The 13399-nt window shown below is 47.1% G+C and overlaps 1 protein-coding gene across 1 annotated transcript in view; it reads right to left on the bottom strand.

The window, feature by feature from the left end:
• Nucleotides 1-1216, bottom strand: part of LOC140853180 (nuclear transcription factor Y subunit B-3-like) — a 10701-nt gene extending 9485 nt beyond the window's left edge. The window contains exons 1-2 of the mRNA XM_073247262.1: nucleotides 784-1216; nucleotides 18-662 (exon numbers count right to left, since the gene is read on the bottom strand). Coding sequence (XP_073103363.1) covers nucleotides 18-512 — 495 coding nt within the window. The 5' untranslated portion in view covers nucleotides 513-662; nucleotides 784-1216. The remainder of the gene's footprint in view (nucleotides 1-17; nucleotides 663-783) is intronic.
• Between the last annotated feature and the right edge of the window lie 12183 nt (nucleotides 1217-13399).

The following is a 13399-nucleotide window of genomic DNA, read 5'->3' on the forward strand; positions in this document are numbered from 1 at the left end:
ACGGCGGCGAGCCATACATGCTGCCCCATCATCATCATCCCTCCACACCACCACCACCATACATTCCGACAGCCGCCGCCGCCGCTGTTACCGATAGCGCCGCCGCTACCTCCTTCCTTGTGCTGGGATTGGGACGACGAGGTGCTGCCCTTCTCGCCTTCCATCTCCCGGAACTTGTGGAGGTAGACCTTGAGGGGTTCGACGTACTCCTCGAAGCCGAGGGTGGTCATGGCCCAGAGGAGGTCGTCGCCGTTGATGGTCTTGCGCTTCTCCCGCTGGCACTTGTCGGAGGCCTCGCCGGTGATGAAGCTGATGAACTCGGAGACGCACTCCTGGACCGTCTCCTTGGCGTCCTTGGAGATCTTGGCGTTCGCCGGGAGGGCCTTCTTCATGATCCGGCTCACGTTCGCGATCGGCAGGAAGCGATCCTGCTCCCTGGGCGACGAGAACTCGCTGTTCCCCGCCGCATTGCTGTTGTTCTGCCCTCCCGACTCGTTGTCCGAATCCGCCATCGATCAAGATCCAAACTTTATGCTAAATTCGAATCTATTTATCAATCCCCTGATCAAAGTCTAGGGTTTCCGAGCCTGTCTCGAGAGAAAACGAATGAAGGCTTGATCGAATTCTGGTCCTCAGAGTATAATTCTATACGCGAATAGGAGCTGAGAAGATTATCATATGGTTTAATTTAGACTGGAATCAGGTATATATATATAAAAGAAAAAAGCGAGCTTTTGAGGTTTATGGATGGAAATTCTTGGATTCCAAGTCGAAGAATAACACCTCAAGTATAACGGAGAAACAGTAGAAGGAGGTGGAAACCGGGATAGTTTCCAGCTGAAATCCAGGCGATTAGGGTTATAGAGGATCCGATCCAGAAACAAAGAAAGTTGGGATTCTTTCTCATCGAAGATTCAAGGAACTAGGGTTTCGGTTCTTCCACTGGAACTGAGAGGACGGCGACGACAAAAAGCTGAGATTTTCGTAACTAGGGAGAGAGGGAGGGAGGGAGAGAGAGAGAGAGAGAGAGAGAGAGAGAAAGAGAGACCTAAGGTGAGTTGGTGGAAACCCTAGACCTCCATCGATTAGGGTTAGGGGTTGGCCTCGCCGTATAAGGTGGGTCGGGCGGCGACCTGGCGGTCGGAGATCCGGTTGGGGCGAAGGAGGAGGAGGAGGAGGAGGGGCAAGAGAGATAGAGAGAGAGAGAGAGAAGGAGGGCTTCGGGGTGGGAAGGTCCGTTGGATCTTGGTCCTAATATCGCATCGATAACGACACGTGGAACTGCGGCGGCCTCTTGTTTACCGATAAGTATGGGCCAAGTGGCCTCCAATCGGCCATCGATGCGCCGACCGTGCCGCTGATCTCGGTCGTCCGTGGGAGGTGGGCCCCACTTTAAAAGTCTTGACGCGGAGTGAGCCTTGCACAAAGTTTAAAGGAAGCATGCCTTTCAGCTGCATGTAACACTACAAATCTACGATCTCATCTGATTGATAAAATATTCTATTTTTATTTACTTTACGTTTCTTATTTCTCATCAAACAAGATGTGAGTGTAGGGGTGTTAAAAAAATCGGCCCGAGCGCGAACCCATTGTGAACCGGTCTTTCCAGCTTGGTTTATATTGATTTTTTTTTTTTAAATTCAGTTTGGCTTCGGTTTGAGAAGATTTAACACCATAATAATTTGGTTCTGTTTCAATTTAAGCTTTAAAAATTTATTTTAAATCGATTTGATTTGATTCGATCCAACTTAAATCATGTATGTATGTGCACGCGCGTGTATATATATATATATATATTCAAACCGATCCAGTCTAACTCAATATATATATATCTCTACATATATTTTTTAATTTTTTAACTATTTATATATATAATATATAATATAACATCAATTTGATAAGCCAAACCAAACTGAAGGTTTTTATCGATGGCCAGTTCAGTTCAATTTCGATTCTAGAAAATTAGTTGAAATTGGTTCAGTTTCGAATTTACCTCCAAACTGACTTGATCCAACTAGTGCATGCCCCTGGAAGCAAAAAAATAAAATTTCATTCAAGTTGAGCAGTTTTTATTATTCAAAATGATGTTACGGTAGTTGTGGACAACATGGGTTGGAAACTAGATAATATTGTATGAACATTACGAGCTTCATATATTTTTCAAGAGGCCAATTTTATGATAGTTATTACATAGTTTCCGAATTCGTTTACCAATAAGTTTCATCCTCTTTTATAGAATGTTGGAGATTATTGTGATCACTATTATTTTAAGACCTCGCATACTTATCCCGATTGATCTTCCTATTCAATTTTATCATATTTTATTTTTTGATTTCTATAGATACATCTTTTCTTGAGTGATTTAGATCATCCAAGTTACCTAAAAATATCAATTGTTCATAAAAACAATTCGGATCTTCTATCGTATTAGGCCATTAGATGATAAATGAATGCCCATGATTACATACACCCCGATCATGGAGCAATGTGTGACATGGATACATGTGATACACGTATCTGTATATGGATGGTACAGATCGGTAAAGATGGACCTGGGTACCATAAGATGAAGAGATGGATAATTCTACGTTGAGTTTTCTTCAACTTGAAACCTTTGTTTACGATAATTCTGTTTCAAATTTTAAGCATTCAATTATTTCTTGACTAACGAGGAGGCAAATTATCACAAAAATGAGTGGTAACAAGTCTTCAATGGCATTTTAAGATGCACTAGATTTCAAGTATCAGCTGTCCCGAAGACCAGTGAAATCTAGGTGACCCCATGTCCATGGACATCAAGAAATTCTCAAGTTGGAGCAATGGATTTTAAATGCAAAGTTACATGGAAAGGTATAGCAAATTAAAGTTTATATTGGTTGTTTGATAGCAAATAAAATCTTCTAATTCCTATATTTATGTTAAACAGAAATGCCTATAGATTTCTTGTTAGATAGTTCCTAACGAAATATACAAGAACCTTTCCGACACAAATAATAAACATAAAGGTGGAAACACACCAACTACTAAAGAATCTTGTCATTTGTCTCATGTTGCTGTGACTTGTATGGCATTGTCCATCACATATTGTGAAGTTTAAGAATCCTGCCTACATTGTTTAATAATTACAAACTTGCTCAATGGGAAGGTTGCAACTTAGATAAGAAAATTAAAGCACAAGGGGCCCCCAAGAGTGCTGCATTAAGCACCAACAACACACAGCTTGATGCCATTAGAGACCGAGACAGTACCAAGCTAATTTTGTATAAGAAGTTTTCTTTCAATCAGAATTTATGACACCTACTTCGGATATACAATTTTGCACCCATCATGGCACGACTCCACCGTAGATGGTCCCCATGTTGTTAGTTGAGAAAGCACGAGATTATGGGGTGTCAAAAAGTGGGTGCATGGATTACTTTTCCTACCTATGTTTGTGGTTGGTGGTATGGGACTAAATTATAGAACCCATAAGTATAAAAGATTGGGACCATTCCTTTTTGTCCTTGTAGAAGTGCGACTTGATTCATTAAAGTATCTTTTTAAATCTTAATGCCCAAGACTTCCAATCTAAACAAATGTTAATGATTCAAATAATTGATCATATTATATTGATCAATTAAGAAGCAAAGGTCGAAGTGGCGTGGGTTGGGGACCATATGGTTCTGGAAGAGTAGCAAGATGCTATATGGAGAAAAAATATTTATTGCAATGATGATACTATGTCAAATTTGTAACAAATCAATAAAATTTTTTTTATATTTTATCGATTGTCGATATTGCATTGATTCTCGTGGATAATATCCCACACTACTCTATGTATTTCATCCATTCCTAATTTTTTATTGGTTTGTTACAACGGTGACATGGTATCACTGTTGCAACGAATATTTTTTCCTATACGGGGGACAGTTCAATATAAACATTTTCAATGATCAAACTGTGATGGCAGCGGTCTCTACTCTTGCACCTCTTGCCAAGAAGCATACATCACCATTAAGTTGGGGCTGGGGAAAATGGGAATTTCAATGTTTCATTTAAGCAAGTTTGCCGTCATACCGTTTTAATTCTGGAAATCATTAATCCACAACAAGAAAATACTATGAAAGACAAGACTTTATATCCCGAAAAAAAAAAAAAAGGGACAAGACTTTGCTACTAATCTTTGTTCATCTCAAGCAACCCCCGTGGCAACACGAAGTGGCAAGTTTATGTGCACATTGGTGACCCCAAATATACCCCTAGGCTGAGCTCGTTCAAGAAGGCAGCAACCTAAACAATAGCTGGTGTTCATAAATGATATTAAGATCATGATACAGAGCAAAGAGGGCTACACCGTGGCAAAGAGAAATATTAAAATTATTGGCTTGCTTCAGGCTTGAATCGATGTAGAGCACATAGCTGGTAACTATGCATACCATGAAACCATGCTACTGTGTGATCACGGTTGCATGTAATTAAGAACGCAAGACAAATGTACACCTGATTGATAGACATGGATCTTTGAGAGATGGATGAGATTGATAATCCTTCAGATGATAATAGCCAACTCTAAGCTTGGTACCAATTTTGTCCTTGACCTCAAATTCAATATTAAGCCGGGTCCAGTTCTTATCAAAGCCTTCTTCAGATTTGTGTGAGCTATCATGGAAGACTTGATCAATGATCATGGTTGTAGAAAAGTTTTTCACCAACATTCAAATCTCTCCATACTTGTGCTAAAGTTCAATGCTTCCCCACATAATTTTCTATAGAATGAAGACAAGCAGTACTTACGATTCGTTTGGTTGCAGAAAAAAAAAAAAATTTAAATATTATTTTAAAATATGATATTTAAAAAAATAATTTTGATATATTTGATTAACTATAAGAAAGTGGCTTATATCAGAATGGTTTATATCTGATTGACCATCTACTTTTTAGAAAAATTATGTAAAATACCTACTATACTCTTAATAAAAAAAAAATCTAATCTTATTTTATACATTGTCATTGTTTGTAAATAAAAAATTATGATAATTAAAAATATCTTTAGATGTGGATCGTGGTGGAGGGTTTGAGGTGCTGTAATGACAAAATATTCATTACAGCCACATATAAGACCCAACCTCTTTGTCCCAATAATCAAAGATGAACCAAAGATTTGATAATGGGCTCACGGGCCCATGAAGTAGCACAAATATTTGTAGGACCAAAAAAAAAATGAAACCTCACGTGACTAGCATGTGAGGCAGGAAGGTGGACTCGTGATGGAATCCGATTCCTTCTCCAAATTCTATTGGAAGAAGGACTTCTAGGGCTCATCAGATTTCAACAAAAGCTTTAGGATTCGGCCTATAAAAAGCCCTCAACTCTTCCTTTAGGTATTGGCCTTCATCCCTGTTCTTTCATCAGCAAAATGCTCTAGATTTTCTTGATATTTTATTGAGTGGGCTCTGAGAAACATCATTGAGCCACCATTGATTCTCCACCAGAATCGACATAAGAGGGGCCTGACTTCATCACCACCTTCTCCTAGTTCCTTAGCCATCTTCGATTATCGGACGGTCATCGGCAAGTCATCAGATTTGGTTGAGACAGGATGCTCTATTTTGTGTCTTCCTATTTTGGTTCTCCTCCACTTGATTCTTTGAGATTTGGGTTGAGGTTTTCGATCGGAGGGCTTATATGAGTGCTCTGCCATCATAGTGAAGCCTCGACCATCAGTCGATGAGCTAGAATACCTCAACTTTCCTCTATTTCTGGCTATTACCGTCCGTCGTTGCTATTGTCATCAGGATATTCACTGAGGATATGCCTAGACAGATGTCTGCCACCGCTGTTGGCCACCCCCACAAGTCATTAGCCCGACCTCACTACTGCTGAGTTGGGGAAGAAGAGGGGGAGAGTTTCCTTCATTCAAAAAAAGAGACGAGAGCTCTCTCTCTTCTTTCTCTCTTTCTCTTTGTTGCTCTCTCTCTCCTTTCTTTCTCTCTCTTCTTTCTTTCTTTCTCTACTCTCTCTATGCGGTTCATTGGACCCAATCTAGCATTTGAGATTCTTAATTAGTAGACCCCAGATTGGACCCTAATGTGGGGTCTTGGATTGATACTGCAGACAACTGTCTATCTTGTTGTTCTTTATCCGAAATTTTATTGGCTATTCTCGGACTCACCATTAATAATACCTAACTTGTTATCCTAGTCTTGATTGGACATCTATTTATTGGTCTAAAGAATTTGGTTATATTATTCTGATTAATTAGGGTGGCTAGATGTCGCTATCCAATTAGCCTCATCTTTCATGTGCTAATCTTGTTTTACGATCAACACTGATTTGTATAGAGGCACTATTGATTGGACAAGAAGTTTCAAGCGAAGATTTTACCACTCTTCATTGAAGATAGAATCATAATTTTCATTTATTATTTTGTCTTGAATTCAATAGGATAGCAAAGTTAGATTTAAGAGTAATTCAAATATTAGAGTTTCAAAATTAAGAAACTAGCAATAATGTTTTTAGTTCTTATGTTGATGGTTAGCAATGATGGATTGAGTTTATATGGATGGATATGCTAAGCATGGACTAGTAGACACTGCATTTAGATTTGACCGGCAATAAAGATAAAAACTACTGGACATTGATAATCTATTTACATAAAATTATTTTATGCATCGATAATTTTGCTCTATATGGTTTTTGATAGTTGCATACTATATACTTATTATTAAGAATATATATGACTCTACATAAAGTTATGTATCTTATATCACTGATCCTTACATAAAGTTGGGTATAAAATACCCGCAGCCGAAATCCTCAGCAGAACGGCTCCGCCCGGACTCCTACGGGAGCCGGGCTCCACCCTCGACAGCAGAACGGCCCCGCCCGGACTCCTACGGGAGCCGGGCTCCGCCCTCGACAGCAGAACGGCTCCGCCCGGACTCCTACGGGAGCCGGGCTCCGCCCTCGACAGCAGAACGGCCCCGCCCGGACTCCTACGGGAGCCGGGCTCCGCCCTCGACAGCAGAACGGCTCCGCCCGGACTCCTACGGGAGCCGGGCTCCGCCCTCGACAGTAGAACGGCTCCGCCCGGACTCCTACGGGAGCCGGGCTCCTCCCTCGACAGCAGAACGGCCCCGCCCGGACTCCTACGGGAGCCGGGCTCCGCCCTCAACAGCAGAACGGCTCCGCCCGGACTCCTACGGGAGCCGGGCTCCACCCTCGACAGCAGAACGGCTTCGCCCGGACTCCTACGGGAGCCGGGCTCCACCCTCGACAGCAGAACGGCTCCGCTCGGACTCCTACGGGAGCCGGACTCCTCCCTCGACAGCAGAACGGCTCCACCCAGACTCCTACGGGAGCCAGGCTCCGCCCTCGACAGCAGAACGGCCCTGCCCGGACTCCTACGGGAGCCGGGCTCCGCCCTCGACAGCAGAATGGCTCCGCCCGGACTCCTACGGGAGCCGGGCCCCACCCTCGACAGCAGAATGGCTCCGCCCGGACTCCTACGGGAGTCGGGCTCCTCCATCAACAGCGGAACGGCTCCGCCCGGACTCCTACGAGAGCCGAGCTCCGCCCTCAATCTCCGACCTCAGTATCAGCTACCAGAGCCGGACTCCACCCACGACCTCAACCGAAAGGAGAACTCCTCTCGGACTCCTACAAAGGCCAATCTCCGATCACTGCCGAGCCTCAATCAACAGATCCGCGTCCCTTGGCAAATCACAATAACAACTATGATCCTGTTCCACTTTCTGTAGCGGATTCCGCGCGGTACCATCATTCCCTGACAGGCCGCAGTAACCATAGCCACCCTGCTCCACCTCCTGTGGCGGACTCCGCACAGCTCCACTATCCCCTAGCAAGCCACAGTAACGGCCACGAACCTGCTCCACCTCCTGCGACGGATACCATGCGATTCTCCTATCCACTGACAACGGACGCTGCTCCACCCCTCATAACAGATTCCACATGGCAGGTCAAGGTGACGGCCACGTGTCTGCTCCATTATCTTTCGCAATCAATTTCCCTGACCATGGGCGGCGCACTACCAGGCGGTTACAAACGTCGCCATCAACCCGTTGCCTCCTCCCGTTGCCTCCTCCGTCTATAAAAGGGGGATCCAGATACGTTATTCTTTAAGCTCATTCTTCCTTATCTCAAAACTCTGCTAAATTCTCTGTTCGAGCACTCCATGCTTGTTGAGGCAGAGAACTGACTTGAGCGTCGGAGGGTCTTGCCGGAGCAACCCCACCTCCGGTTTAGACTTTCCTTGCAGGTCCCGACGGCGACCGCGGCTTCCCCGACTCCAGCTTCTCCGGCGCAAGCGGATTTTTGCACCAACAGGATTGACGCTAGAGGAAGGGTCTGTGCCTTCGCAGCACCCTTGTTCTTGAAGGAGCGCTCAACGGACCCGCTTCCGGCCATCTTTTCCGGCATCCAATCCTCTTTTCCCCATCCGATGCCCTCTCGTGAGGTTTCTGCACAACTATCTCCGGCTATGGTTGCCGATAAAGGGTGGCCGGATGACCAGTCTCCATCGGATTCCGTCAACGTCATCTCGGGGGAATCCCGGCAGGAGGCAATCAGCACATCAGCTGCACCCCTCAAGCGGTAAAAAGTTGAAGAACCCATAGCCTTCACTGAAGAAGACGCCCAGGGAGTCCAATTCCCTCATAACGACGCGGTCGTAGTTTCCTTGAACATAGCAAATTATGACGTCCGTCGCATTCTCGTCGACAATGAAAGTTCGATCGACATCTTATTCTACAGTGCCTTTTCGAGAATGGCCATTCTTGGCGGTCATCTAAGGCCGATTTACTCCCCCTTGATAGGGTTTACTGGTGATGCCGTTCCGACGGAAGGAATGATAACTCTAACTGTGACCGCGGGCCAACATCCAAAGCAGTCCCGAGCCCTGGTGAATTTCCTGGTGGTAAAAGCGCCATCTGCCTACAATGCAATTCTTGGCCGACCCGGCCTCAATGCCCTCAGAGCCATTGTTTCAACCTACCATTTGAAATTGAAGTTCCCCACTGGCAAGGGGATTGGAGAAGTTCGGGGAGACCAAGCACTGGCCAGGCACTGCTACAATATTGCCCTGCAAAGAAGCGATCAAGCGGACCTCTGTCCGGTCGACGGGTTGGATGCGCGCGATGACCTCACTGAAGAGAGGGGCGGTCCGATCGAGGACCTAATACCAATTCCTTTGAATGATGGGAATGCGGAGCATGTGGTGTTAATTGGCTCCAATCTGGAGGAGGAGGTGCGGACGCATCTCGTGGATTTCCTCCGAAGGAATGCGGACGTTTTCGCATGGGTCCCGACGGATATGCCGGGGATTGACACAAAAGTCATGGAACATCATCTGGCGGTCGACCCTAAACATCGGCCAACAAAAGAAAAAATCCGGAGTCATGCCCCGGAGAGGCAGAAGGCAATAGCCGAGGAAGTGGATAAACTTCTCAAGGCCGGATTCATCAAGGAGGTCAATTATCCAGAGTGGATCTCCAATGTTGTCTTGGTCAAGAAAGCAAACGGCAAGTGGAGGATGTGTATCGATTTCAAAAAGCTGAATAAGGCTTGCCCAAAGGACAGCTACCCCCTTCCCAGGATCGACCAACTGGTGGACGCTACCTCGGGCCATGAGCTTCTCACTTTTATGGATGCATTCTCCGGCTATAACCAGATTAGAATGGCATCAGAAGATGAAGAGAAGACTGCTTTTATCACTAATCGCGGCCTTTACTGCTACAGGGTTATGCCGTTCGGTCTCAAGAACGCGGGCGCAACTTATCAACGACTGGTGAATAAAATCTTCGAGGAGCAGATCGGCCGAAATATGGAGGTTTATGTGGACGATATGCTCGTGAAAAGCAGGTCTTCCGGAAATCATGTCGCCGACCTCAAGGAAACCTTTGGCGCTCTTCGAAAGTATAGAATGAAGCTGAACCCGACCAAATGCGCCTTTGGGGTAACCTCAGAAAAGTTCCTGGGCTTCATGGTGTCGGGGTGCGGGATCGAGGCCAATCCGGAGAAAATTCGCGCCATCCAAAATATGACTGCCCCAAGGTCGATCAAGGAGGTTCAATGCCTCACAGGAAGAGTCGCGGCTCTTAATCGCTTTGTCGCGAGGTCGGTCGAACGATGTCTGCCCTTCTTTCAAACCCTCAAGCAGCCGAAGAACTTCTGCTGGACCTCTGAATGCCAACAGGCATTCGAAGAATTAAAAAGCTACCTTAGCTCGCCCCCACTGCTGGCGAAGCCCGAGCCCAAGGAGGAATTATTTTTGTACCTGGCAGTCTCTCCCACAGCCCTTGCATCTGTCCTTGTTAAAGAGGAAATGAAAGTCCAGCGATCGGTCTACTACATTAGCCGCGTATTGAGGGACGCCAAGACCAGGTATACTAAATTAGAAAAACTGACCTACGCCTTGTTGATTGCAGCTCGGAGACTCCGGCCTTACTTTCAAGGGCACACGGTGACGTTACTCACCGACCAACCAATCAAGGCGGTTTTGCACCGAGCTGATATCTCCGGGAGAATGGCGAAATGGGCAATCGAGCTCACAGAATTCGACATCAACTACAAACCTAGACCGACAATAAAAGTCCAAGTATTGACGGATTTCATAATAGAATGCACCATCCCCGAGGAGGCCGAACCTGAGCGAAACGAAATTAACGACCTGAGGACTCAACCGAACTCCCCCGACGAAGAAGCCAGTTCCTCCGATAGCTTTTGGACCCTCCATGTGGACGGATCTTCCAACATGGCAGGCGCGGGTGCAGGCCTGATCTTGACCAGCCCAGAGGGAGTCGTTGCGGAGTACGCTCTGCATTTCGAATTTTCCGCAACAAACAATGGAGCGGAGTATGAAGCTCTGATCGCAGGATTGAGGATCGCCAGGGAGCTCGGAATAGGTCAACTCCGGGTGCACAGCGATTTCCAACTTGTGGTGGGGCAAGTCAGCGGGAGCTTTGAAGCGCGGGAGGACAGTATGGCCAAATATCTTGAGAAGGTGAAGGAGTTCATCCCTGCCTTTGGCAATTTCGACATCAGGCAAATTCCAAGGTCGGAGAACACCAGAGCCGATCTTCTCTCCAAACTGGCGACATCGGCTCCGGCCGAATTGCCAAAAGGCGTCCTCTTTGAAGTTTTAAAATATTCGAGTACGGAAGAACCGCGACTCGTAATGGGGATCGACCACGAGCCCAGCTGGGTCGACCCGCTAATAACCTATCTTAGAGATGGGATTCTCCCTCAGGACGCGAAAGAAGCCCGAAAACTCCGAAATCAAGCCTCCCGGTACATCCTTTATGAGGGCAAATTGTACAAAAGATCGTACTCCTTGCCTCTCTTGAGATGCCTCCGACCCTCAGAAGCTGACTACGCTTTATGGGAAGTACATGAGGGAGATTGCGGAAGCCACTTGGGTGCCAGGTCTCTATCCCACAAGCTACTCCGCCAAGGGTACTACTGGCCAACAATGTACCATGATTCAATCGAATATGTCAAAAAGTGTGATCGATGCCAGAGATACGCCAACGTCCAGAGACAACCTGCTACCGAGCTTATACCCTTGAGTGCCCCATGGCCTTTTGCGCAGTGGGGGATGGATATTCTTGGCCCCTTTCCCATGGCGTCTGGTCAAAGGAAATTCCTCCTTGTAGCAATCGACTACTTCACCAAATGGGTCGAGGCCGAGCCACTAGCAAAAATCACAGAGGCGAAAGTGCAGGATTTCGTCTGGAAATCAATCGTATGCAGGTTCGGTTTGCCTAGAACCCTAATCACTGATAATGGACGGCAATTCACGGGAGCCAGATTTGCTGAATTCTGTGAAGACCTAAACATCTCCCACAAATTCACATCAGTGGCCCATCCCCAGGGGAACGGCGAAGCCGAGGTAACAAACAGAACCCTTTTGCAGGGGATTAAGACCAGGCTCGAAAAAGCAAAAGGAACTTGGGCGGACGAACTTTATCATGTGCTATGGGCTTATCGGACCACCCAGAGGTTGCCTACAGGAGAGACTCCCTTTGCTTTAGCCTTTGGTACGGAAGCCGTCATCCCGATCGAGCTTAAACTCCCGTCGGCACGAGTCGTGGCATTCGACGAACCCCAAAATGCGCAAAGTCTCAGAGCCAACCTCGACCTACTGGAAGAAAGGCGGGAGATTGCTCAGGTTCGAATGGCAGCCTACAGACAGAAAGTTGCTCGATATTACAACGCCCGAGTCAAGAACAAGTCATTCAAAGCAGGGGATCTAGTGCTCCGGCGAGCTGCTGTCTCACAACCACAGGGCCAGGGGAAGCTTGCCCCAAACTGGGAGGGACCTTATGAGGTCAAAGAAGTAGTCCGACCTGGAACTTATTATCTTAAGGAACTCGGAGGAGCCGACCTCCCGCGACCGTGGAGCTCAGAAAACTTGCGGATGTACTACCAGTGATTTCGTCCTAATCAAAAAATGCGTGCCCATTTGTCTTGGGACAATTCAAGCAGATGGTATCAAAAATGAGAGGGCAACCTTATAAAAGTTGAAGGCCCGGTTCTTTTAGACCGGATGGGGGGAGAGGCCTTGCAACGCCCATATGTGCCCCCACAGCCCTGTTAGGGACAAGAGGAGAACCTCGCCCTAACTTGAGCAAAATCGAAGGCCCGGTTCTTTTAGACCGGATGGGGGGAGAGGCCTTGCAACGCCCATATGTGCCCCCACAGCCCTGTTAGGGACAGGAGGAGAACCTCGCCCTAACTTGAGCAAAGTCGAAGGCCCGGTTCTTTTAGACCGGATGGGGGGAGAGGCCTTGCAACGCCCATATGTGCCCCCACAGCCCTGTTAGGGACAGGAGGAGAACCTCGCCCTAACTTGAGCAAAGTCGAAGGCCCGGTTCTTTTAGACCGGATGGGGGGAGAGGCCTTGCAACGCCCATATGTGCCCCCACAGCCCTGTTAGGGACAGGAGGAGAACCTCGCCCTAGCTTGAGCAAAGTCGAAGGCCCGATTCTTTTAGACCGGATGGGGGGAGAGGCCTCGCAACGCCCTAATGTGCCCCCGCAGCCCTGTCAGGAACAGGAGGAGAACCTCGTCCTGACATGAGCAAAGTGGAAGGCCCGGACTCCTACGGGAGTCGGGTTCCGCCGCAAAAAAGACTTCGCCCGGACTCCTACGGGAGCCGGGTTCCGCCGCAAAGAAAACTCTGCCCGGACTCCTACGGGAGTCGGGTTCCGCCGCCAAGAAAACTCTGCCCGGACTCCTATGGGAGCCGGGTTCCTACGCCAAGAAGACTCTGCCCGGACTCCTACGGGAGCCGGGTTCCGCCGCAAAAAAGACTTCGCCCGGACTCCTACGGGAGCCGGGTTCCTACGCCAAGAAGACTTCGCTCGGACTCCTACGGGAGCCGGGTTCCGCCGCAAAGAAG

Source organism: Elaeis guineensis, chromosome 13 (genome assembly GCF_000442705.2).
Source record: "Elaeis guineensis isolate ETL-2024a chromosome 13, EG11, whole genome shotgun sequence".
NCBI lineage: Eukaryota > Viridiplantae > Streptophyta > Magnoliopsida > Arecales > Arecaceae > Elaeis > Elaeis guineensis.